The 24,779-nt window shown below is 45.6% G+C and overlaps 3 protein-coding genes across 8 annotated transcripts in view; 1 reads left to right on the top strand and 2 right to left on the bottom strand.

Moving 5' to 3' along the window:
• The window catches only part of LOC137782169 (myomegalin-like), a 35,960-nt gene extending 26,302 nt beyond the window's left edge, over positions 1-9,658 (top strand). For 2 of the 6 annotated variants that reach the window (XM_068571320.1, XM_068571314.1), the window contains 23 exons: positions 235-439; positions 550-666; positions 769-1,031; positions 1,126-1,340; positions 1,466-1,583; positions 1,672-1,789; positions 1,933-1,987; positions 3,281-3,519; positions 3,603-3,710; positions 3,800-3,955; positions 4,114-4,371; positions 4,460-4,591; positions 4,673-4,789; positions 4,886-5,075; positions 5,172-5,290; positions 5,850-6,086; positions 6,228-6,329; positions 6,481-6,704; positions 6,790-6,933; positions 7,474-7,612; positions 7,758-7,804; positions 8,011-8,065; positions 9,265-9,658. In XM_068571320.1, the coding sequence (XP_068427421.1) occupies positions 235-439; positions 550-666; positions 769-1,031; positions 1,126-1,340; positions 1,466-1,583; positions 1,672-1,789; positions 1,933-1,987; positions 3,281-3,519; positions 3,603-3,710; positions 3,800-3,955; positions 4,114-4,371; positions 4,460-4,591; positions 4,673-4,789; positions 4,886-5,075; positions 5,172-5,290; positions 5,850-6,086; positions 6,228-6,329; positions 6,481-6,704; positions 6,790-6,933; positions 7,474-7,612; positions 7,758-7,804; positions 8,011-8,065; positions 9,265-9,395 (3,489 nt within the window). In that variant the 3' untranslated portion in view covers positions 9,396-9,658. The remainder of the gene's footprint in view (positions 1-234; positions 440-549; positions 667-768; positions 1,032-1,125; positions 1,341-1,465; positions 1,584-1,671; positions 1,790-1,932; positions 1,988-3,280; positions 3,520-3,602; positions 3,711-3,799; positions 3,956-4,113; positions 4,372-4,459; positions 4,592-4,672; positions 4,790-4,885; positions 5,076-5,171; positions 5,291-5,849; positions 6,087-6,227; positions 6,330-6,480; positions 6,705-6,789; positions 6,934-7,473; positions 7,613-7,757; positions 7,805-8,010; positions 8,066-9,264) is intronic. The other 4 variants (XM_068571316.1, XM_068571318.1, XM_068571317.1 and 1 more) reach the window with 4 other exon arrangements.
• Positions 9,659-13,997: 4,339 nt separating this feature from the next.
• On the bottom strand, positions 13,998-17,940 carry prkab2 (protein kinase, AMP-activated, beta 2 non-catalytic subunit). The gene is made up of 8 exons (XM_068571242.1): positions 17,860-17,940; positions 16,615-16,782; positions 16,320-16,471; positions 16,054-16,147; positions 15,629-15,743; positions 15,402-15,535; positions 15,243-15,311; positions 13,998-14,491 (listed from the first exon to the last, which is right to left on the bottom strand). The coding sequence occupies exons 2-8, from the start codon at positions 16,771-16,773 to the stop codon at positions 14,414-14,416; spliced, it is 801 nt and encodes a 266-aa protein (XP_068427343.1). The 5' UTR covers positions 16,774-16,782; positions 17,860-17,940; the 3' UTR covers positions 13,998-14,413.
• A 399-nt stretch (positions 17,941-18,339) lies between these two features.
• On the bottom strand, positions 18,340-24,604 carry LOC137782262 (mitochondrial adenyl nucleotide antiporter SLC25A24-like). Its single transcript, XM_068571474.1, has 10 exons — positions 24,212-24,604; positions 23,921-24,047; positions 23,678-23,765; positions 23,427-23,538; positions 22,213-22,371; positions 21,947-22,099; positions 21,729-21,836; positions 21,420-21,587; positions 20,651-20,801; positions 18,340-19,977 (listed from the first exon to the last, which is right to left on the bottom strand). The coding sequence occupies exons 1-10, from the start codon at positions 24,380-24,382 to the stop codon at positions 19,796-19,798; spliced, it is 1,419 nt and encodes a 472-aa protein (XP_068427575.1). The 5' UTR covers positions 24,383-24,604; the 3' UTR covers positions 18,340-19,795.
• Between the last annotated feature and the right edge of the window lie 175 nt (positions 24,605-24,779).

Here is a 24,779-nt window from a genome sequence, read left to right as displayed (position 1 = left end):
AGGAGCAGCTTTGTCTCCAGGCCTCATCTATAGACGGGTGTTTTATTCTTTTAGTCCAGAGATTGTTTATATAAGTAATGCAGTTAGTTTGATATGCTCAATGTGATGATAAGCATGTCAATTACAATATTATTCCCACCAACTATACGCTAAAGTGACGTAAAGGAAGAAGATTATGATTTCCTCTGTCGTGCATGACATGTCAGAGTTGCTTAAAGCCCGTTGCCGTTGCAGGAAGTGCAGCCAGCAGGCCACAGCGGCGAGGAGCGAGCGCTCTGGCCCGATAGAGGCGATGGTGTTCGTGAGCAGGCGGCCGGCCTGAGCTCCAACCTGGCCCTGAGCCACCAGGAGAACAGAGAGCTGCTGGAGAGGCTGATGGTGTCCGAGGCCACGGTCCACGCTCAGGCCGAGCAGCTGAAGGACTACAGAGATCTGCTCAGTGAGTCACTTCCCAGGAACATCCACGAAGGAACACAGATGTGTTATGAGAAAGGTGAGAGAACGCACTCGGCGTGCTACAAAAACCGTGTCTTGCTCGTGTTTCTGCAGCGGAGACGTCGGTCCAGCAGGCCAGCAAGCAGGTGCAGGTGGACCTCCAGGATCTGGGCTACGAGACTTGTGGTCGCAGTGAGAACGAAGCTGAGAGAGAAGACGCCAGCAGCCCGGGTAACAAACGGACCAAAAATCCTCTCAAACTGAAACACAGAAATGTTCTCCTCTCCCATGAATCATGATCCTATGCGTCCCTTCATGTCTCCACCCCTTCAGAGTTTGACGACCTGGAGATGTGCACGTCGCTGTCCAACCAACAGGACTACGAGGGCGGCGGCGGCGGCTGGTACGCGGGCGGCAGCAATGCGGGCACGACGTGTGAAATGGAGGACGAGTCGGCCTCTCTGCAGCATCTGGTGCAGGATCTCCGCTCGCAGCTGACCCGCTGCCACAAGGTGATCCGTGGGCTCCAGCTGCGCGTCCGCTCCCTCTCCACCACCAGCGACTACGCCTCCAGCCTGGAGAGAACGCCACGCAAGGTACCGCAGCTTCAACCAGCCGCTCTGCATCGACGACTGCTCTTTCGGGTCCATTTTTCGACTCACATTTTCCCATTTCACCCTCACCTTCTAGGTTAACTGGGCCTTCGAGACATCACCGGCCCCCAGCGGCGTGGAGGAGGACGAAGGCTGGATGTCTGACACCCAGGGCGTTCTCTCCGGGTCCAAACCCAGCAGGGAACTGCAAGAACTGATGGCAAGAGTTGCGTCGCTGGAGGCGCAACTGAAGAGCTCCAGACTGGAGGACAAAAGCCAAACAGAGGAGGGGATGTGTGCCACCTGGCCAGGGTGAGTGAACAGAGACAGAGACGACAGATAAGCCAAGGTTACAGACAGAGGGAGCTGTCACACCTTAACTGAAGCACATGAGGATAATCAATCCCCCAACTTACAGTCCCCCCTTGCTCCCACAGGAAGTACAACTCTCTGATCCAGGCACAAGCTCGTGAGCTGTCCCACCTGAGGCAGAGGATGAAAGAGGGGCAAGGAGTCAGCCATATCCTCACCCAGCACCTGGGTGACACCACCAAGGTGCTGCAACTAAATGACGACATTAATAACAACAACAACAACCAAATAGCAATGTCACATTTGTGGTCAACTTCTCTGCAACCCGCAGGCCTTCGAGGAGCTGCTGCGGGCCAACGATGTCGATTACTACATGGGCCAGAGCTTCAGAGAGCAGCTGACGCAGAACTCTGCCCTCGCACAAAGAGTCGTCGCCAAGATCAGCGGACGTAAGCGGCACCTCCCTCCATCCGCCGTCGCACACAGAGACGGTTGTGTGTCGTCGTTTCCCTTTTTCTTTTGGTCCTTTCATGCTCACATTGTGATTTGTTTCCTCTCTCCTGTGCCGTCGTTCCTGTTTCGCGTCCGAAAGGCGATCGAGCAGAGAGCCACGAGGACAAGAAAGGCCACGAGCTGCTCGCTCTACGGTGAGTTTTCTTGTTTTGAACCAACAACAAAACGCTGATCCATGGCATCACCTGCAGCGTTGAGATGTGAGGGCCTTGACTTTGTTTCTTTATTTGATGTGGACATCACATTAGCATTAGCGTGCCTAGCACTTATCTATGCACAAAAGAAAAGATGCACTGTGTTCAGTGTACATAGCGAATGCTAATTTACGACACATGTCCACAGGAGGCTTTTGTTTTTAATTAAAAAATTAAAAGAATTTGATAAAATGGAATAAAAAAGAGAATACATCCACATATACATAAATAGATACATACAAAGTATGATGGTGTTAACTGTGTGAATTTTTCTCTCAACCACAATTAAGACCTTTATTAAAAACCTTAAAATTGGGAGGCGGTTGCATTTCTCTGCTCCTCGAACAGAAAACGCTGTCTGACCAAACGAGCTTCTCTCCCTCCCTTCAAGTCTTTAGAGGAGCTCTTCCTCTACTGTCCTCGTAATTAGTTTACTTTGTCATGTGACCACACGGCTTCTTATGGCCGAGGGAGACAGACGGTTACTGTTAATCCTCACACAGGCCCCAGCGTGGATCCTTTAACCTTAAGTTGCTTTTGTTGCATAGTCTTACAGTGCAGGTGTCCCGCTCGCTGGGCTTAAGCGGCTCAGCGTGGCCGTGTGACCGTCCTTCACTGTGTTGCCCCCATTCACTCGCACCACGCGCAGCGCTGCAACCGCATTTACAGCTGCGGCGATTTTTATTATTAAGAAAGTAGTGTAAGAAGCCCTAAATGGACTAGAAGCAGAAGACAGCAAAGAGCATCGAGGACTTGGTCTTTCTGGACTGGACGGATGGCTCCACTGTGGAAATCTATGATTTCTAAGAACAGCGCCGTGTACAGAGACTCACTGTGGTCTTTCTCTACGGCTCGAGGACGAGCGAGAGAGGCAGCTTCTCTTAGGATGCTGCTGGAGAGAGACAGGGAGGTCACGCTTCAGCAACTGCACCAGTAAGGGAAGTTACTCCACATGTAGGCAAGAACGCTTTGGGACGATTAGTCCGCCTACAGCAGAGGAAATGATTAAAAAGATCCATGAAGAGGCTTAAAAATGTATATATTTATATGTTTTACTGGAGGATAATCATGTGCAAATGATGTAGAGCTACTTAAGAAGTTACTGTGCATCACTTTCAGTGATGAAATAGATTTAATATTTAAGGATAAAGAAAGAACTGCCAGGCTGTTCTTCTTCATGAGTACCTGTTGGTCCAGACTGTCATGGTTGGTTGTCTTGTGTGTCACATGCAGGCTGAGTAAGGAGCTTCAGCAGAAAGATAAAATCATCGAGTCCCTCCACACCAAACTGCAGCAGCGTCCCGAGACGCCGTCCAGCTGCCACGCGCTCTCCGAGACCACCGACCAATCGGACAGGACGTCCTTGGTGTCCGATGAGTATCGAACCAACGACGACCTGGAGCTGTGTTCGGATCTGGACGCCCGAGAATATCAAGAGGAGCAGCGGCCAGGACAAGGACCCGAACACGAAGGTGTGTGTCTATTTGTATGTTCCAACTTCCCGTTTCCGGAAAGCGCCTCTTCCTTCCTCTCACTTTCAATTCCCCTCCTTTAGTCCATCGTCCATCGATCCCTCCTCCTCATGGCTTCCTAAAGTCCTCCAGCAGCTGTCCCAACATGCATTGCTCAGCCCCCGTGGGCCTGACCAGTCAGTCCTCCAGAGGTACGGGACTTACAGATGCAAAGTATCCCAAAATCACCTTTTTCCTGTTTCCTCCTCCTTCATGTTGTGCATGTGTCGTCCTCCTCCAGCCCTGTTCAGGGAGCCTGTGTCCTCCTCTGTCCCCTCTGGGCCTGATCTCTGGGGTAAAGAGTTCATGTCTGAGCCCCAGCCCAGAGCCCTGTCCGTGATCGCTGTTCGCCCAGAGCTGGAAACGCTGTACAAACTGATGAATGAGCAGAACCGGGGTGAGGGGGATCGATGCGTGAATAGTGGAAATAAAGACACAACTTCCACACTATCTCCCATTGGCGACCATCTCACTTCCAGATGGATGACGTTCCTCTGATGTCCGGTGATGGTTTTTAAACACTCTTCCCTCTCGTGTGCGTACCTGTGCTTCTAGGCTTCGCAGTTCCCCATAACCAGGCTCAGTTCGGTCTCGCATCCGGCGCCCACATCCAGCACGACCTCTCCAGCTACAGCCAGCAATCCCATCATGCCTTTCAGCAGTATCCGCTGGGCGGCATTCCCGAAGGCCACTCGATGAAGTCCGACTCGGGTCTGGTGACGGGACGGACTTTGTGGGACGTGGAAAACATGGTCCCGCAAGTCGGTAGCTACTCTGGATCCTTCGGGCACCACCGAGGAAGCAGCCCTGCAGGTGTGACTCTCCACTGATTCGTCTGTTCAGTAATCAGAGCGCAGTCTTCACATAGATTATCACCACACTATTGTGTTGTTGTCTCTAGGGGCACATTTAATAGAGGAGCACCTGCGAGAGGTGAGGATCCTCCGTCAGCGTCTGGAGGAGTCCATCAGGACCAATGAGAGGCTCCGACAGCAGCTGGAAGAGAGACTGGCCTCCACCGGGCGTGACGGAGGTATTCATCATCACGCTGCAACATCGCCACTTCTTTCTCTCGATGTAAGAAATGCAAAATCACGTTTTTTTTTTCGTCCAGGGGCACCAACGAACATCTACATTCAGGGACTGGACACAGTCGCTCAGCTGTCCAATGAGATCCGGATCCTGAAGGAGGAAAACGTGGGTCTGAAGTCGCGCCTGCAGGCCAGCACAGGTGCTTCATCTGGAAGTTTGAGCTCCTTCCCTCTGGGGGAGATGCATGTTTTCTCCTCTTCTTTTTTTTTTTAAAAACTCCTCCTCCTTTTCTCAGACACGTGCGAGGAGGTGCTGCAGCTGCGGGAGGCCGTGTTCACGGCGCGCGCCCGCCTGAAACAAGCCGAGCTGGAGGCGGAGCAGTGGAAAGAGGAGCTGAGACGACTTCAGGCTCACACTCAGGAGCAAGGACAGCAGATCCACACGCTGAGGCAGGAGCGGCAGGCCGGTCAGGAGAAAACCAACAGGTCGGTGTGTGTGTGTGTGTGTGTGTGTGTACATGCAGAGTGATTCCTTGATAGAAATTGAGCGTCTCTGACTGCGATGTGCTGCGACGTCCTCAGGCTCCAGCATGAGGCGTCTCTCCTGCAGCAGCAGCTGTGTGAGAGCAGAGAGCTCATCCACTCCCTGCAGAGTGAACTGCAAGTGTACGATCGAGTGTGTTCCAGCAAGGCCAACAAAAGTAAGTCTGTCCATTCTACACTAAAATATACTCCACTTTTTTACATGAAATATACTGGCGCCATCTGGTGACAGTAGTGAGAATAGCATCCTGGCAGACTGAAAGCAGGTTGCTGGCTCCCATTTTTTCAATTCTGTTATAACAGATGCTATAATTACAGAATGAACTCCATTTATTTATTCAAACATCTACCAGAGTACTAAATAACATGCTGGAAAGTGTCTACATCTTCTGTCGCAAACTAAAAACACATCTTTTTCGACTCCACCTTGAATAAAGACAGTAGCACTGAGATGTCTTATACTGACTGCACTTTGTAGTTTGACTTTATTGAAGAAATTGTACTCTCTGTTCTGAGTTCATACTCACGGTTGAATGCACTTATTGCAAGTCGCTTTGGATAAAAGCGTCAGCTCAATGACCTGTAATGTAGTGTAACATGTCAACAAAGTTTTGCAGTATTGCTCTGGTATAAAACCACTCCCAACCTCAAGGGGGACTAAAGCAGGAGCATGTCCAGTCAGACTCTGTGGTGATTGTGTTGTTTTTTTGCGTCCAGGCTTCCTGTGTGAGCTGCCAGGTCTCCCCGTGGAGCTGGGCGAGCTGCTCGGCGAGGTGAGGAGCCTGCGGGCGCAGCTGCAGAACAGCGTCCAGGAGAACAGTGCCCTCAAACAGCTGGAGCTGCACAAGCAGCTGGAGCAGAAGCTTGGCGTCGGCTCCGCCCGGACGCCCTCCCTCTCCGCCCTCACCGCCAGCCCCCAGAGGGAGAACTTCTACAGGCGCCAGCTGCTGCACGGTGAGCCGGCGGCGGCGGCGGCCTCGAGACGTGTGACGCAGCATTAACAACGCAACATGTTTGTGCGGTTCGGCGTGTGCTGTGGCGTGGTGTGCTTTGAGTCCGAGCCAAGGGTTTGTGTGTCTGTGTGTGTGTCCACAGACCCAGCTCCGTCTCCACCGGTCAGAGACATTGGTCTGTTTAACTGTGGATCTCCCGGTCCGCCCTACTCCGACCTGGACGACAGCCATTGCACCGCCAATGGTGTGATTTTAACTGCACTGCATGTCTGCAACTCAATCTGTCTTAACCGCGTGGACTGATCGCTCTGTAACAACAATAACTTCTGTTTTTTATTGTGACGATACAAAAAAACTACAACGACGTCATTCAAAGTCAAGTCTTTCATCCCCAGCGGACCTTCTTGAGCCTCACTCGGAGCTGGAGGGAGACGCCCCCGACGGATCCTTTGCAAACCGCAATGGCCGCCACGCCATCGGTCACGTGGACGACTTCGGCGCCCTCCAGCAGCAAGTCCTGGAGGGCGCGGGCCTCGTCCAGCGCATGGAGACGACCCTGCAGGCCTGCCTCGGCCCGCCGCCGCTGCTGGAGGGCAACCAGAAGCAGATCAGCGAGCTGGTGAGAGCCCAAAAGCCAAAGGAAGACGTTCTAGTACAAGTCATGACGGTAAGAGCACAAACATCTAACGGAGTTGTGCGTGCAGGTCCTGGACGATGGATGTGTGAAGAGTCTGCTGTCCAACACCAAGACTCTGAGACAGATCCTGGAGGAGGCGACGTCGCTGCTGAAGATGTTCTGGAGAGCAGCTCTGCCCAGCACCGATCCCTCCGTCCAGAACCTCAAGAAGGTTTGGGACGCGTTTTGATTTCAAAGTAAAAGCATGGAGACACACAATGTGCGTGTCTGTGGCAACTATTCCCATGAAAAGTACAAAATCAACAATGCAATAGTCTGTCATCCCCAAGCCTCTTTGTTCCTACTGAAGATATTTAAACAGGTTCAATTATTTCCCAAAACAGCGAGATATTTCTTTCCAAAAATTACACAAAAAGTGTAAAGTTTCTGCAAATGTGGACGGCTAGTGTGCAGCAGGACACTGTGTTATGTTCATACTAATGAAGGAACATGACACCAGGAGCGCCTTTTTTTTAACAGACAATGGAGTCTTCGTCACAGAGGAATACAATATATTACACCAAACAGGAAGTACTCGTTAAAAATATATAATTTCACGAGTACTATCCTTTAAAGAGCCGTGTCATAAAAATGTATGAAGAGAGAGCAAAGTTTTAATAAAAAATGTCTTTTTGTGCCCGTGTGTGTGTGTGTGTGTGTGTGTGTGTGTGTGTGTGTGTGTGTGTGTGTGTGTGTGTGTGTGTGTGTGCAGGAGCAGTGTATGCAGGAGGAGATCTTGTCCCTGAAGGTGCGCATGTCAGAGCAGGACGAGGTCCTCAAGGGAACGATTCACAGACTGAGGAGCACCAGCCGCACCAAGGAGAACATGGAGCACTTCATCGTGAACCAGCGTGAGTGTGTCTGTGTTTGTGTGTTTGATCAGACAAACGTATACAAAGCAAGAGGAAGGAAAGTAGGAAGGCTGAGTAAAGAAAAAGCTTATCCCTCTTTGTAACTTCTACATGAAGGTTTGTAATATTAACTCGTGTTTTGCAGTGTCGAGGACTCGTGATGTGCTGAAGAAAGCGAGGACAAATTTAGAGGTGAGCAAACACATCCATCCAGGAAATCACACATGATGAAGATCATCTGCACGCGTACTCCATAGCTCACAGTATTCTGTGTATAAGTAGTGTATTCTGTCATGTCCTCGGTGCCTTTATGATGTGAGTTCATCCCTTTTGGCTTCCCTGCCTCACTTGTTCCTTCGTCCTGCATTTGTTTCTCCTCTCCTCATTTAAACCCCCAGAAGAATGAGCTGAGACTTTCCTCTCTAAGTTCCTCCTCTTCCTCTCCTTGTGCTGGTAATTGTTTGACATCTTGTGCTCTTGAAAACAGGTAGACGTTGTCCCAGCTGCAGTTTTTTAACAACCCAACGGCCTCATGGTCCAACTGTAAAAGTAAATAAGGGTTGTCTGTGTGTTCTGGGGCAGCTTCTACCTCCGTGTGGGTTTGCTTTTTCTAACCACGACATCACTTCTTTACCGTCACGTCACGGCAAACTGCATCCTGGGTAAACCAGCTTTGTAGGACATTTGTGTTGATCGGGGAGAAATAAAACATGGAAAACAAGCTGACCGCACACAAACAGCTCCACGCAGACTTAACTGTACCACTAAAGTAAAGTAGACGAGTTGCTCCTGAATCCACAACTCCAACACCAAATGACACACACTCCCAGATACTGACCTGCCTCTGCACTAAAGTGTTGTTTACTTCCACATGTCCCCTGTATTAAAGTTGAGTCCACACACACACACATACTTAGTGCCAGAACAGCTGCACGTTGCATAGTTTCTATCCCCGTGCATGCTGTCATGCTGTCATGCTGTCATGCTGTCATGCTGTCATGCTGTCATGCTGTCATGCTGTCATGCTGTCATAATTTCGCTAACGGATGTACACAGAAACGTACGTGACACTTTCTAATTAAAGGTTTGACTGCTGCCCTTCAATCTTAGGATTGAAGTCATAAACACCTTGATTAATGCTCACCACCCAGCACGCAGTGCACAGTGTGTGTGTGTGTGTGTGTGTGTGTGTGTGTGTGAAGACTGCCTATTCTCTAATCACTCATTCTCAGCTTCTCACCAGCAAGTATTTGTATTTTAGGACTAAAATCACACGACACCACTCTTATGGTTGTACACTGAATACAGAGCTACTGCCAGGAGACATTAGCTTAGCATAGCATAACAACTAGAACGGGGGAACCACTCGCCTGTCTCTGAAGGTAACATCTACAAACCTATGAAGCTTACTAATCAACACTAGCAGAGAAATACTGCAGCCGGCGAAGACAATAATTCAGCTCATAATTCTTCGACAGAGCTAAGCTAGCTAGCTGCTTCTTCAGGCTAACAGTCTCCTTTTTGACCTTCTCATCGAACTCCCTGCAAGAAAGTGTAGGTGTTTAACAACATGGCCGGACGTCTGTCCGCCTGCATGAGGATTGGTGAATAATAAACGTCCTGGTGTTTTCTCTTCTTGTCCCTGAACCCAGCTGAGGACGCTGGAGCTGCTGCCAGAGAGCGGCCTGCTGATGGCGGTTTCCTGAGGAGCAGCGGCGCTTCCGGAGCTGCAGCCAATCAACGTCCAGCAGTGAGGAAGCGCAGCAGCCGATGCCTGCTTTAGACTTTCAAAGAACCAGCCTCGATGCTTACCACCTCTGACCTCTGACCTCTATGCTGAAACAGCCCCCCCCCCCCCCCGCAGCCTCAGTCCAGCCATGAGAGTGCTTCCACCGTCCTTCCTCCAGGCAATATGTGCGCAGTATAATCTGCCCCTCCAGCCTTACCAAACTCCCTTAACCCGCTTGCCAAGTTTCTCTCCCCCTCCTCCCTCCTCCCCCTTCTCTCCTCCCCCTCCTCCCTCCTCCACCCCCCCTTCCTCCCCCCCCCCCCTCCCCCCCTCCCCGCCACGTGGATTCTTGTCTTTGAGTGCGACAGTCGGCCTCGTCGTGTGTGTGAGACTGAAGAAGGTGTTTGACATGTGTCTCTGGTGGTTTCAGTGAAGTGCGTCCTGCTGACGGAGCTGGTTGAGGATGCTCCCAGACACTCAGGCCAGGTGTGTGTGTGTGTGTGTGTGTGTGCGTGTGCGTGTGTGTGTGTGTGTGTGTGTGTGTGTGTGTGTGTGTGTTGTTGATCTGGTTTCAGTAAAGGCCTTTTGGCTTTTTTAAGTTGCATTACAAAAACTTTTTAGGACAATTATTATCAGATTAAGAGATATTGAAAAGTCAATTTACAAGGGAGGATTTGGAGATTTTGAATTTTAGACTTGAGAGAACTTAACTTTGAAGTTAAAACAGAAAGGTTTCTATCATACACCCCCCTGACCTGAACCTAAGAGCATCCTCTTTTGAGAGCCAGTCGGCCAGCGGACGGAAGAGAAGTTCATGCATGTTTAACCGAGTTGAACCGTGATGGAAACAGCTCACTCAAAGACAAGTCGTCCTGCAAGTTTACTTCTTGTGGCACTTTTATCAACGAAGACTCTTTTTTCTTTTTTGTTTGTTGCAAATGCAATGCAAAAAAAAAACAACCCACGATGTATCACACAGTGGAGGAATGTAGAGGACGTAGGCGATCACTGCTAGGTAGTCGTGTGCTAGTTGTATTTGTGGAGGATGCTCATGAATGCTTTGTCAGACATCAGCCGAGGGATTTAAAAAGCAGAAGAAAAGCCTGAGAACGGTTCCATTTGAGTCACAAACCTCCTCTTTTAGGGTCCTGACGGTGCTCTTCTTGGCACCGAAACCTACAAAATGTGTACGGTCAATTTAGTGTTGAAGAAAAAATCTGGTTGGTTTGGATTTATGAGCAGGATGAACACAAGAATAAGTACAAACATTGTTTTTAATAGAGGTTAAAGTGCTGAAATGGAACCAGGCTAAACGCGTATTCAAGCTCCTCTGTAGGAGTTCTCAAAAGAGCATGTGCAATAATGATGTTTCTTGAATGATAATGCTGCACCGGGTTATGTTTTCTGTGCTTGACACTGGATTATTAGTCACACTTCATAACTTTAGGACACCTATTAGTGTGTTACGATTGTACTTTTCACCAGACTGTTGAAGCATGACAGAGATTGTAAAAATCGACGCGATGAACAGTGGACGTGCCAATACTTGCCAAAGTTTGAACTTTGACCTCTTCTCTTCACGTTGACTTGCCTCATCCATGCGAATGACAAACCCGGGTCGGGTCGGACCGGATGGATGCCGAGTTGACTTTATTCCGAGCGCCTGCAGAACCACAGAGGCGGTAACGTCAGGCAGGCCGGTTCGGTGTATTTCGAATTGTGCGACCGAAATGAGATCCTTTTTCTTTTTTTTTGGACCAAAACTTAACAGAGTGGATTTTTCCCACTCGGCCGTTTGCGATTGTCTTCGTGTTATTTATCTTGGTTCAGTCCGTCTTTGCATTCCCATGGCGATGGCAACAGAGGTTATCAAGTTCTTCTAGACGGTGCAAACTTTGGCAGGATACTGGTGGGACCGTCGATTCCTTCATTTACTCACAACAGTTCAAGTTTAGTTGGAGGAGTTCTCGCTGTACATTTGCCATTTCACGCTGTAAATAACCGGCTTTTTCTGTATGAACTTTTGAGTGAATTTGAGTGTGCGAGCATGTGTGTGTGTGTGTGTGTGTGTGTTTGAAAATACATCCAACATTTGCTTTTTGCAAAGTTGATTTTCTGGGTAGCTGTGCAATAGCTTTTAATGTTATATTTTGATGTTAAACATCATTGTAATACGAGTATGATTGCTGCCTTCACTGCAATGTTTGATTTATATATATGTCACTTTGAATTAATAAGTCACAAACTATGCCTTCATGATATCTATAAGTCACTGATCTCAGTACCATCCACCTATAACAAAGCTCAGATTAATGTTGCTTCGCTTGCCTTTTACATTTATTAGCTTGAGAGCTTCTTCAGTCTCCTCTCAGCGGTTGAATTGGCCTTAAAGCGCTCTGAAATCGGCCAAAATGAGGTTTTGTTTGCGCTCGAATCTTCACAAACGAGACAAAGGTTGGCATGCATTTCAAGAGATAAAAAGTTTGATATTTCCTTTTTGAAATTTAAGAAGTTAAAAAGGGAAAAGTTTTAAAGAATTGTCGACTCTCAAAGAAAAAGTCGACGGTTGAAAAGATGAAACGTTGGATCCTCAAAGCACCTTGTGAGAGCGTGAACGAAGCCTTTTAGCTATTTGTGATTAAGGGAATCAAACAGCAGTTTGAAACAGTGTTGGTCCTGAGTTTCGTGTGTATATAGTGCTTTTTGATTGGTGCAGCTTTTATGTGATAGGAAAGCAGTTTTTTCAGAGTTTGTGCATAATGAACTAGAAAGCCGATGCAGGACTCATATGGATCCTGTCTCTGAAGACAGATTACAGTGTGCTGTGTGGGCAAAAGTATTATCAGTGAACGATTTGAGAAGGAACGAATAAAACACTTTAAAAGCTTGTGTGGTTCACTTTTGTTGACTTGTGATAAGATTGTTTTATATTTGGATCCCCGTTAGCTTCATTCAGCCTGCAGCTGTTGCTAGAAGATCCACGTTTGTGCCTTTGTTCAGTCAAAAGTGTCTTAGCATCAGGTTCACACCCAAGAGTGATGATGTCACAGAGACCAAACATGTGCCGTTGTCCCAGAATAGAGACAATCTGCTTTCTAAAGAAACTATTTAAATATCAGAGTTTAAAAACTCACAAAACGGGCTCCTTTGAGATGAACTCACCTGGAAAGTGGACGAGATCGGGCAGCCGCAAAAACAAAACAAAGCAAAGAGACAATCAGCTCTCGGCACAGCCAGGCATTTCCCATCATGCAATGGGGCTCACTGGAGAGCACGTGTGAGGTTATCGTCGCCTAACTGTGCATAACAGAGTGAGACTTAGTCTTATGTCGGACAAAACCAACGAGGCAACGACGTATATTAACGAAAGTGTTTGGATTCAATAGATAAATTTTAAAGAAACAACTTTCATACAGACAAAAAGAAAGAGAGAGACAGGAGTGAGGACCAGCTTATGTTTGCTCTTTATTAGTAAAGTACAACCGTTCCAGAGCATCACAACTCTGCACAGCGTCGTAAAACATTCATGAAATGCTTGTGAAGTTCAAGTTTTGGGGTTTCAGCCCTAAAACACCTCGATGTCTTTGTTTTACAGCAACCTTAAAAATTCTTTGGACAAAACTTCATGGCTTGGCTCAACATTCACAAAATACGTTCAGAGCGTCGAGCTGCACACCAACAGGAGTTATGAAAGTCGCTTTTATTAGTCAACATGGACACATACTATTAAACTATTAAACAGCATGACTCGACCAAAAGATATTCAAATCACATTCCTCAAAATACAGAATATCTTTAATGGCGATGCTGTAAAGAACAAGTGAGCAAACATTGTACAACTTTTAAATCCATGGTAACTTTCTCTCATCGGAGATTCATTCAGATGTAAATTAATCTAAAAGTGATCCATCTGCTTCCAAAAGTGCACCAAACTCAGTAAATGTGTCGTATCCTTACAAGTTTGGGGACATTCAACGCATGCAAAGCAAAAACATTTTAACTATTTGATGAACGCCCCTCTGTGTGTGTGACTGTACGTGCTACAGATACATACATTCCTATTGAGGATACAGACGCACACAAAAAGCACCGCAAGGTCACATCTGAAGAAGGAAAAGCAGTGAAGCTACAGGACAGTAAGAGTCGCCTGATGTGAAGTTAACAGCTTATTTCAACACTCTCAGGATGTTAAAGTGATCGCAAAATGTGAAGATAAAGACAACAGCAGGACTAAACATGACCTTTGACCACCATTCCTCATCTGAAAGATCCATCTTTTCCTGTTGGAACAGACAAGTAGTCTTTCTACATTGATCAATAAAGATAGTTCAGTTAATGGAGAAGATTCAATGATAGCTGAACTGTGAGAAATGAAATAATTTATGTAAAACTTGTAGACAAATAGGATGTTTTGCTGCTGCGCCCTCATCCTGTAGGTTTGTGAGTCCATGTTGAGTCTCTTTACAGCTGGCTGCTCTCTTCAGCATCGAGGCCATTCTGTTGTTCTACATGCACGTGCCATAAACACAATATTATATAATATAGTCAGCTAGTTTAGTTCAAAACACACATCAAATCAGTTCAGCAATGATTTGAAGACGCAACACTTTAAAATGAAACTGTTGATCTGCACCAGGAACACTCCACACCCCTCGCTTCAGGAGAACATCCTTTAAAATGACCATCACAGAAACGTTTCCCTCACAGCTCGACCTCGTCCTCGTTTCACACCCCAGCATGCATAATATATTCACGAGGTGCAGGAAACACTCAAATGCACACAGTCAGTCAGTGTCGTGTCCGTCGATGTCGCCGGTAAGAAGCCACAGGATGGTGTTCCCCTCTCTTCACAAACTTTGCTGCCTTTGTTCAGAGCCCTTCGTAGACAGAAGTGCAGCCTTTACAAAACAGAGCTGGAGTCGCAGCGACTGGCCGTCGGCTCGCCTGTGAACTCGTTTCAGTGCAAGACTTTGGCTAAACGGGGCGATACCCAAGAAAAAAAAAAAAAGACTCCAGCCAAAATAGAAACGTGCTGCTCTTTAAAAAGCACCGTGGAGCTTCCAAGTCGTGGTTTAGATGGGCTTGTAAAGCAGGGAGGTGACATATTTCTTCTTGTATCTGTGAGTCGCACTCAGCACCATGACTCCATCCTGCACAACACAACAAACAGGCATTCAGCCATTAGACGGATCCCAACCCCAGAGAGGCAATAATCATGGTGCTTGTATCTGTGAAACTTCCAACTGGTCCACACAGCACGACAGAATAATGTACATGTATGATTATTAATAACCATGAAAACTAAAAGGGGGTCTGACTGTAATGCTATCGTATTCAGTAAACCGATCCTGGAGACACATGTGGTTGCTTTAAAAGGTTCGCGAGGTATTCAGAGCATTAAAATCGCAGCAAACAACTATTTGCAAGGTAAAGATAAAGTGAGGCCATGTCTACCTCTACAGAGAATAAGGTCGCGCTCCAGTAGTTAGCTTAAGGACGTAGCACCTACCCTCTAGTTGCCCCTCAGAAACATTGCAAACTGTCAACACTGCTGCTGTTGTTGTTAGCATGCTTAGCTACGAGCTGCCGGCTCAGCCGTCACCATGTGGAGGCAATACATACGCTCTTAATTTCATAGTCAGCACCCTCAGAAACAAGAAAAGTTGTGTCTTTTTGATCATTTGTCACAGTAATAGACTTTGAGATTTAAAGTTTGTTGTACAATTTTGCCGTGTAAGTACTTTCAGAGACGCTCGAGAGTCTATTGTTTCATGTAGTGAAAGTAAAACTTCCATAAGATTAGTTTAGAGTTCAGAGTTTAGCAAAATGTGTTTTTTTCTGTGGTGCCAGTAGCGTTTGTGAACGTGTGAGGAGTATTTCAGATGTTTCCAGGGAACCTACCTTAATTGAGAGGGCGTAAAGGTGGTTTAGCATCACATGGTTGGGTTCAGGCAGCAGGGCAGGGTCACACTGCCGAGGAAGAGGAAGAGGAAGACTTACAAACCACAAATAAACTTGTCTGAAGAAATGCTAGTGTTGTAGAGAGATGGAGACACTGACGGATATATTGGTGTCCTTGTTGAGGATGACTTGGAGGAGGTGAGGAGGGAGTATCGGCGGAGCTTTGAAATGCTCCTCGGGCCTGAAGCTGTACTGCTCCTGCCCATACGGGCCTGGAGGGGAGCTGGACAGATCTGCAACCATAAAAATAAAAAACACCGCTTAATTAAACTTTCCATTGCAAAATACCTCAGTTTAATTTTGTATCAGTGTTCACTGTTGCTGACCTGATGCGTCTGAGCACTCCAGAGAGTCGACATGCAGGGCATCAAACACCTCGAAGTCTGACTTCTTCACCTGGATCAGGTTGTTGATGGTGCCGAGTTGACTCGTTACAACAGTCTGCAAAAGAGAAATGGTCCAAGAAATGTATATAATTATTATTTTTAAGACTGCACACGTTGCTCTGCAATTTCTTGTAAGACTTTAAAAGTGATGATGGCAGCGACTGTAATGGATGGAAAGCTCTGCTGTGGTTTTCCGCACCAAATTGACTTAATCTCCACAGGAGGTCCCTGATCTTTTATGTATATAATGTCAGAGGTTTTTATAACCAGTGTGCCAAAAAGCGTGAAAGAGTCTAGAACTGAACTATTTGCTATTAAGGAAACACTTTTAATAACACAATAAAATTAAAATCACATGTATGTACCTCTGAGGAATCATGGACCCACTGTCCGTCTACAAAAAACTTGTACTGGTGCTCTCCCTCTGGCAGGTCCAGGATGGCTACAAAGTCATTATGGCTTTGAAGAAAACAAAAGAAAGAGTATGAGTGCAATAGTGGTCCTTACTCTCAGTTTAAACTCTACAACTGGCACATAAGGGTGTGGAGCTACGATGGAGAAGCTCAGAACATTTCCATTGGATCCCTACAAGACCGTGAGAGTGAGAATGTACTGACATGTTGAGTGTTACCTCTTATTTAGTGGTATCTTTGTGCTCCAGTTATTAAAGGAACCAGCTATGAAGACCTCCTTTCCCCCTCCAGCCCAGCGGATGACTGTGGGTCGAGCCTGAGGACCAGTTTTCACCTGGTCACCCAGATCTGATTCTTTCTCTCCTAACGCCTAAAAGCAATTCATTGATAGCTCAACTAAAAAAAATCATATTTTTAAAATCATATCTAACAAATGAATCTGAAAGGTATTCCTGCGCTACAAAACACACTGTAAAAGAAATATCTATATTTCTGTTTCTTGTCCGGCTGTACCTTCGACTCCGTCCCGTGGGTGTTGAAGATGTTGGGGTCGTCGGTGCTGTCCACCATCTTGCTGCTGGGCTCCTGGTCCTTGTGGCTGCCGCTGCTGTCCGAGCGGTGGGCCTTGGCTCCGTGCCGATCTCCAGTCACTCGGTCGCTCGTGTTGCCCATGATGCCCGGCTGGAAAGAAAACACAACTTCTTCTATGTTTGGGAACAAACCATAGACTAAATGACTTTACTGCAATCTTTGCCCGTCGGAAACTAAATGAGTCAGGACATCATGACAGTTAGTGTTGACTTCATGTCCGTTCATATGGTGTGTAAATGGGATAATAAGCAACTGCAACCTGAACAAACTCATTAAGGAATCTTAATTTTACACTCTGTTTAAACTTTTGCACAATCTGTTTGAACTTAATTAATGTCCTTATATACACACTGGACAGTTATTTGTATTCTAATGTGTGTGTGTGTGTTTATATATATATATATATATATATATATATATATATATATATATATATATATATATATATATATATATATATATATATAAATAAATAAAATCCCTGTTCTTATATGTTACTTTATTGTGTGTGTTTAGTTTGTTTATTTACTCTATTCCATTTGGTGTCTGTAAAGTGTTGGACGCTACTCTAACAACAAATTTCCCCTTGGGGATTAATAAAGTATATATCTATCTAATTAAAAATATATAATAATAACAATACAATAAGACAATGCAATAGAAGCCACATAATGTTACAGCAGAAAGTACAAACGATGAGTGTGACATGTGGCTGATTTAAAATGTTAAACACACTTGGAGACACTTTGCAGACATGAGCAGGCTGAGTCTCCATAATCCCGTGATGTCTGGAAAGGCTCAGCTTTACCGGCCAGACAACCAGGTAACGTCAGCTGTGGACCGGGTCACCCGACGGGAACCGGGTAACGGGGACGTCCATTAACGCCCACGAGCTATAGTCACGTAACGAGCAACAAGTTGTGATTCCCCACATTAAATTCAGGAGACGATGTCCCCGCTAACTGAGAGCAGTAAACTCGCGTAGCTTGTTGTGACCGAGCAAAGTGCTGCTAGTTAAGCTGTGACAACATGTTTAGCTTCCGGGCGGCTAGCTGCTAGCTGCTAGCTGTCACCTTCTCACAACCAGCCCAGCGCGCTGTTCCTCTTGTCCACGACGTCAGCGGCGACTATTGCAACGTTAGAGACGACAAAAACAAATGAACTCACCGAAACCAGCTGAAGATAGCGAATGTAGTTTGTTTTCAGCGGAGGGACAACCTCCTTCCAACAGCTGGAGCAGGTGGTGCCCGAAACTACGGCGAGCGACAAGGACAAACCGAATGAGACCGTTTATTCACATGGGCTTCCGTTACCAGAGGGAGGCGATTATGAAATTGTTGACAGATACATTACAGACATCATATTCTGTACTTTACGGTGCAGAATTATAATCTGATAATCTATAATCTATTGTTTCAATTAACTGCATTCAAGCTGCAGAACACTTTGTGGTCTGGACTTTGGGGGTCTCACGTGGCGTCCCAGTGGGCTGAGATGAAATTGATAATGATAATAATAATAATAATAACAAAAGGTTAATACAAATACAGGTTGCTACCTTTGCGATACGAAGGTCTCTAATATAAACCTATATTATTGTAATCGCACACAGTAGGAAAGAGACATTCCCAGAATAATTTGACCAGCTTCATTTATTTGATTAAGATATCAAACATTTTTTGGTGGGCCTATTTTATATAAAGCTGCTGTATGTTAAATAATATCCAGATATCTTTTGCGTAGTGAAAAAAAGCACAAAAAACCTGGGATGATTAAAGAAAAAGCAATACAGTCTAAAATACTAGCATGGAAATGTGTCCATGTGTTTTTTTTATTTCATTAGCCACGAGGTGGCGCTGTTAACACACCTTAGTGAGCCCAAAGAAGTGAACTTTACACCACTAAGCCATTTGCTCACAAGTAAGCCTTCCAGGAAATACTATCCTAAACTTCTCAGGGACGTTTTCACATGTTCAGGCTCTTCATTATCGAATAAAGATTCTCATTTGTCAAAATCCTCATAAAATGAACATATTATGAAGACTAAAGGAAACAGTATCCGCTGGTAAGAGTGTGTTTGTTTGTGAAGCTCTTGCTGAGAGTGAAACCAGACAAAAACACGCTCCTTGTAGGTCCAATGAGCAGTTATTACTGTTTTAAAGAGTTACCATGTTACATAGTAGCAACCATTAGCAAAACTCGTAAATAATCATAACTAAAAACATAGATATAAATATATATACACAGTACATAAATGCAGTCTATATACGTAGTAAAAAACACATCTGTGATGTCAGACAGTTCACATTAAGTGGCTGTAAGGCACATTTAAATGATTATCAAATCACACAGAATTTGTGATTTTCACATTGCACAAGACACACGTGTCTTCATGCAAACAGAACTCCAGTGTTAACAAGTTATTGATTTCTCAAGGCCGGTTATTTTTAGCTGGCAGCTGCCAGCTGATGTCACTCTAGTGTTTACAACTGTAGCTACCTCTAAAGGGTGTTGACTTCCACTTTTAAACTAGTGTAGTAAAACAACACTACACTAGTTTAAAAGTGGAAGTCAACACCCTTTAGAGGTTCAAAATAAGACCATTGAATCGAGTACCAGCTTTTACGAAACAGAATATTTCTTTAGGAAACCAAAAACAAACAGTATGAGCCTTTGAGTATCCATTGTATTATGTTTTCTAGTTTGTATGCATGTTTTTAGTACAGTACTATCTTTATACCAAATCTTGCCTTGGACAGTGTACATATTTTTGGACAGTGTAAACGTTGGACAGTGTACATATTTTTGGACAGTGTACATATGTTGGACAGTGTATATGTTTTGGACAGTGTACATGTTTTGGGAGTGTGTTACGTATAACAACAGTATAGAAATTAAAGCATGCTCAGCAGGAAGGATAAATGCTTCAGCTACAGACAGACGACCCAAAGAGGGAAACAAACAGTTTTCCATCCACTGAACGTATTTTCCAGCTGGTGGAAGTCATGCTCTGTATGTTTTTATGTCCGTCGGTGTTCTTGGGAGTTATTTCAAGCATTTTCAAGTCTGACAAATAAATGTTTTTTTCCATTGGCTTGCAGCATCATTTGGAAATTCCTAGGCCGGTCTTCATGTACTCGTAAACCACATAGCTGATGCTGACAGCAGGAATGACTTTCATGAAGTTTGGCAGGATGCCCCGGTAGAGTCCGAAGAAGCCGTCTTTGGCCACGATCTTCCTCATCAGACTGCTCATGGAAGACTGGTCCGACGCGTCCAGAGACGCTGGAGGGAAGTTAGGAAGTTAGAGAGGCTGTTTTACATCTGGAAGCCAGCTTTTTTTACTCTTTCACTCTGCCTAAGGACGCCCTTTATGGAGTTGGATTTATGTCTTTTTTACCCGTGCAAATTTCTTGTCTGTAAGTTAATTATATCAACAAAAAAAATTGCCCCAAAAAAAAATTTACTCAAAAAAAAGTTGTTGTTTTTTTTAGAGGATTTTTTTTAAGAGTGTTTTTTTTTTAGTGTATTTTTTTGGAGAACACATTTTTTTGAAAATGTTTTTTTTTTGAGAGCAAAGATTTTTTTTAGAGCAAAGATTGTTTTTGAGAAAAAAAAACATTTTTAGAGCAAATTTTTTAAAATGAATTTCCTTACAAACAAGACATTTGCTCGGGTAAAAAAAGACACAAATCTACCTCACATTAGGATTGTTATGAGCTGCAAACAAAGAGTACTTAAATAATGTCAACTATCACAATACCAATTCTCTGCAATCTCCTTATTTATTAAAGGCAAAGTGTTGTAATTTAAAAAGGCAAAACACTGGGTCCTCTCATGACATCACAGGTGCTTTACAGTTGTGTCACCACATAAGTAAACATCTCACAGTGTGTTGTATGACTGGGTGCCTTGTAGGTTTTGTCGTCCTTGTTTTCCAACGTCAGACTGCGTTTACCTTGAGCCTGCATCCGTGTGCGCACGAGCGCGAGAGGATAGCTGGCCAGCTGGCCACAGGTACTAGACATGGTGCCGCAGGCCACCAACACCAGAACCCCGGGGTTGGCCGAGTCTTTGGCGTAGTGCGACAACCACGTGTTCTTCAGAGTCTGAGACACGAGAGAGATGCGTTAAACTATTGAACATGAGCATCAAACAAAACACGTATTTTTCTGATTGAACCCGTTGAAAACTGTGGAACCGATTCTGTCTCCAGACCTCTTTTTCCCTGTTTGAGTCGTTGTAGGAACCCAAAATTGATTCCAATACTTGTGTTTATTGTATGTATTCGTTCAGCAAAGTCTTGGAGAAAAAATGTATATCTGCAAAAAAAATCACTTTTAAAAGATATTTTGATAACTATAAATCATCCAGCATGATATGAGCCATAAAAATGCCTCCTGGAGCGTCAATAAAACACCTTTTTGGAAAAATTAGGACCTAAAGAATCAGAATCTGCAACATAAATTACAATAAAACAGCCTGTTAGGAAGGAGTTTCAGTCAAAAAACTGTGTCGTTCAGTTCAAAAATGGAAAAATTACGTATTTTTGCCAAAAGATTGTCTGAATGGGGCATGCTGGGACTTAAAATGGCCGCAGGAGGATTTTCTCGCACGGTTTCCAAAAGGTTAAAGTAGCACTACAGTCCTGGTGAAATGATTCATCACGCATACAAAATGTGTAAATTGAACAAAGATAAATCTGAGCAAAGGAACTGAAGACAAACCTCATACACAGCGAGGTCGATCCCCGCGTAGGGAATGATGCCCACCAGGTTGGGAACGTAGCCCTTGTAGAACGCTTTCACACCCTCCTTCCTCAGGATCTTCTTGGCACAATCAAACATTCCTAAATACTGGCCAGTTTTCCCCAGAGTCAGTCTGGTTTTTAATACCTTACAGAGAGAAAGTACAAAAGAAGAAATACTGAGGAACAGAGTGTTTGGATTTGTGGTATTTTCTAGTTTTGAGGGAAACATTGTAAAGGCAGCTGCAGCACGTACACAACAAAAGGAAAGCAAACGGTTGATCTTTACCTCCATCGGGTAGATGGCTGTCTGCGCCGTGGCCCCGGCCAGAGAGCCGGCCATGAACCTCTTGTGTGTCTCAATCTTCTTGCCTTCTGAAGATAACAACTTCTTAAACTACAGAACACAAACAAACGGAGCCAAAATAAAATAATGCACTGATTTGATATATTTCTAATGTTATAAAACTGTGATAAATACCATCAAATGTGCATTTTGGGGCTCACTTGTTCATACGCCATGAATTTGATGGCGGTCTCAGGTGCGATCTTTAAAACGTTGATCCCGTTTCCCCTCCACAGCGACGTGACGCCTCCCTCCAGGATCATCTGCTTGAAGCCTCCGACCAGGCTGATCCGGTTGGTCTTAGAAGAATGAACCTGCAGAACAAATGTATACATTTATATATCTACGGTTTCATTCACAGCACCCATACGTTTCATGACGTATCGGTGAGAATACATTTGTCCGTTAGTTCTCTGACGTGTTTCACCTGCATGAAGACTTTCATCCGGTCCAGAGGGGCGGTGCCGGTGCGAGAGACGGCGCCCGCCATCGCGCCTGCAGCCAGCTGCTTGCACCAGACACCGGAGCTCTTCTCCTCCTCTGTGAATTCATCTGGGATGGCGAGACTGTCGCCGATATCCAGCACCTGGTGATCACAGACATAGATTTGATTAAACCACTTACATTTATGGGCACTGGTCAAATTTAAGACACGTCTGTCAGCATTACTGCTCCAGAGAGAGCAAGAAGCACATTTACTTAATGGTGTGCCAGAGTCTGGCCATAATCAATATATACAATACATAAATAATATAAAATGTCTGACAGCTGGATTATTTTTATGCCTTTGAGATTGTAGAGTCGGTTTGTGTGGCTGTCAATGTGACAAAAAACACTTCACAAGCCTACAACAACTTCTCCTTTTGAGGCCTATTTTGACAATGATGCTGCAACTGTATTTTTAATCTTTCCACATTTCCACTCGTGCACTGGAGAGAGAACATTTACAAAACCTTGAACAGAACACTGCAGCCAGGAAGTAACAACATTGAAGGCATATGTTGTATAGCTTCTATATTTCATACAACTTGTGCACAGAAAAGGTCACGCTGTCAGGGAAAAGAAAATGCAGAACTGTAACTATTTTCACAACAAACAATGAATTGACCTCCTTATCCTTTTGCTAGAACTACTTCATGAAGTCACAACCACGGAGCTGACTGACCCTTCATCTCGCGAGCTTTCGTCGTTTCTGACAAACACACACAATATTAATCCAAAAGCATAAATGTGTCTGTGACCAACATGTTGCAGTGGCAATTTGATGCAATTCTGCAGAGGAACACGGTCCAGCAGTCGCTCCGCTTGCATATCCACGGCATGAGAATGCAGTTTTTCCTGCTTTTGTTAAGACACAATAAATGTGTAGAGCACCGTTTTGCTCACGATGCAGCGAATATCTTGACGACGACATATTTATTTACACCAAGAGCGAGCTGAAGTGGGCCAAAGTCTGCGGCCGTGACCTGATTATGGTCTAATCTTTCCAAGCTGCTGGCAACATGTGGACTGCAGTGAAAATCCATAACATCTCCCATAAGAGGAGTCGACGTCATGTGATGAATTCCACTGCAGTCGCCTGCCTCTGTGTTTGTCTACAGAAGGATGTGTGTGTGTGTTTGTGTGTATGAGTGTGTGTACCGAGGAGTGTTTCCAGTGGCGTATGATCTCTTCCAGGTTGTGAGCCGGGCAGAACAGGAAGTGTTCCCTCCACTCATTCCAGTCCACCATCATGGTCCCATCAATGTCCATACTAAGCAAACACACACACCTGTTAATCCATGATCTATGCTTATAATAAGCACACACTACTGACCATATGACGCTTTTAGATGACCTCTAACACTCCTAAACAGAAATGTGTCACAGTGGGTAGAAGTGGAAGCTCAAACCTCTGTAGTATCTTCAGGGCATTCTCTCTGCTGACATCCATGCCCAGCTCTGCGAGGCACTGCTGGATCTCCGAGGCATCGATGCGCCCTGACGCAACACACAAACTCTACTCAGACATGCCGCAGTGTAAACAGAGGATGTGTGGTTTTGTAAACATCCAGTGGCATGTGACACACAACTGGCCCGTGCCAAGTACTGTGATAGCGGGGCTGCTCCTGGGAGCCGCGTCGCTGCTCTCCTACCGTCGTTGTTTCGGTCCAGACTCTTGAACGTCAGCCGCAGCTTCTTCTCGTGCTCCTTCAGATATTTGCTGAACTCGTTGAAGTCGAGGCTCCCATCTTTGTTCTGGTCGCCAGACGACACGATTTTCTGCAGAGAGAATACACAATAGTGGTTCGTTTGCCTTCAAGCGGCATCAGAGCGAGTCATAAACACACACAGAGACACAAAGTCACACAACTAATGCATTGTTTGCTGAACGAGCAGGCCAGACCGAAACTCCCTGGCCCCCAATGGCCCCCAGGGTGTTTTACCTGTGCGGCACCCTGGCGGAACATGCCCATAGCCTTCAGGCCCGCGCGTAATTCAGCGACGTCCACCTTCCCATCACGGTTGGTGTCGAGCCTCTCAAACAAGTCCTGGTAGGAGCGCCTGCTGTCGGCATCCCAGCACCGAGCGTGTGATAGTAAAAACGTCCGATACATTGCGGCGCTGAGGTGGAAGCAGCAGTCGAGAGACGAGTCGCCCCGCAGTCAGGATCGGATTAGGAATCCATATCCGTTTTGGGAAAAGCATGCACAAACCCAGCGGAAATCCAGATGCGGGCTTCGGCGTTTGCGATGAAAAAGAAAGAGAGAGGCTACTTCAATATCTTTGCAGACTACCCCGTGCAGAAGCGTCCTGCGTGACGTTTCAGGCGAACTGCAGTTATCGAGGGCGGAGCAATGGAGGCGACGTAGCCGCTCGACGTTTTCTCCCGGAAGAAGCAGGAAACATGGTAAAATGGGAAAGTGGTGAAATAAATAACCCCCGGATTAACAGTGTGCATAATCCGGTTAATGCTGGTGACTTTCCCCATCTGTCTTAGTTTGCCCTTGCCCC

This window comes from Clinocottus analis, unplaced genomic scaffold, assembly GCF_023055335.1.
Source record: "Clinocottus analis isolate CAN_PGR_092001 unplaced genomic scaffold, fCliAna1.0.p SCAF_11, whole genome shotgun sequence".
NCBI lineage: Eukaryota > Metazoa > Chordata > Actinopteri > Perciformes > Cottidae > Clinocottus > Clinocottus analis.
Note: the sequence above shows the minus strand (reverse complement) of the source record. Positions and strands in the feature narration are given on the sequence as shown.

Bases quoted from the DNA above. Each gene is read 5' to 3' on its own strand.
- prkab2 (XM_068571242.1), bottom strand. From the start codon at position 16,773: ATGGGCAACACGAGCGACCGAGTGACTGGAGATCGGCACGGAGCCAAG. The intron at 16,472-16,614 runs GTACAGCCGGAC...AATTGCTTTTAG, and splicing joins CCCACGGGACGGAGTCGAAG to GCGTTAGGAGAGAAAGAATC. The intron at 14,492-15,242 runs GTAGGTTCCCTG...TGTGTTGTGCAG, and splicing joins TTTACGCCCTCTCAATTAAG to GATGGAGTCATGGTGCTGAG.
- LOC137782262 (XM_068571474.1), bottom strand. From the start codon at position 24,382: ATGTATCGGACGTTTTTACTATCACACGCTCGGTGCTGGGATGCCGAC. The intron at 22,372-23,426 runs GTACACACACTC...TGTGATCACCAG, and splicing joins GCCACTGGAAACACTCCTCG to GTGCTGGATATCGGCGACAG. The intron at 19,978-20,650 runs GTAAACGCAGTC...ACTTCCCTCCAG, and splicing joins CACACGGATGCAGGCTCAAG to CGTCTCTGGACGCGTCGGAC.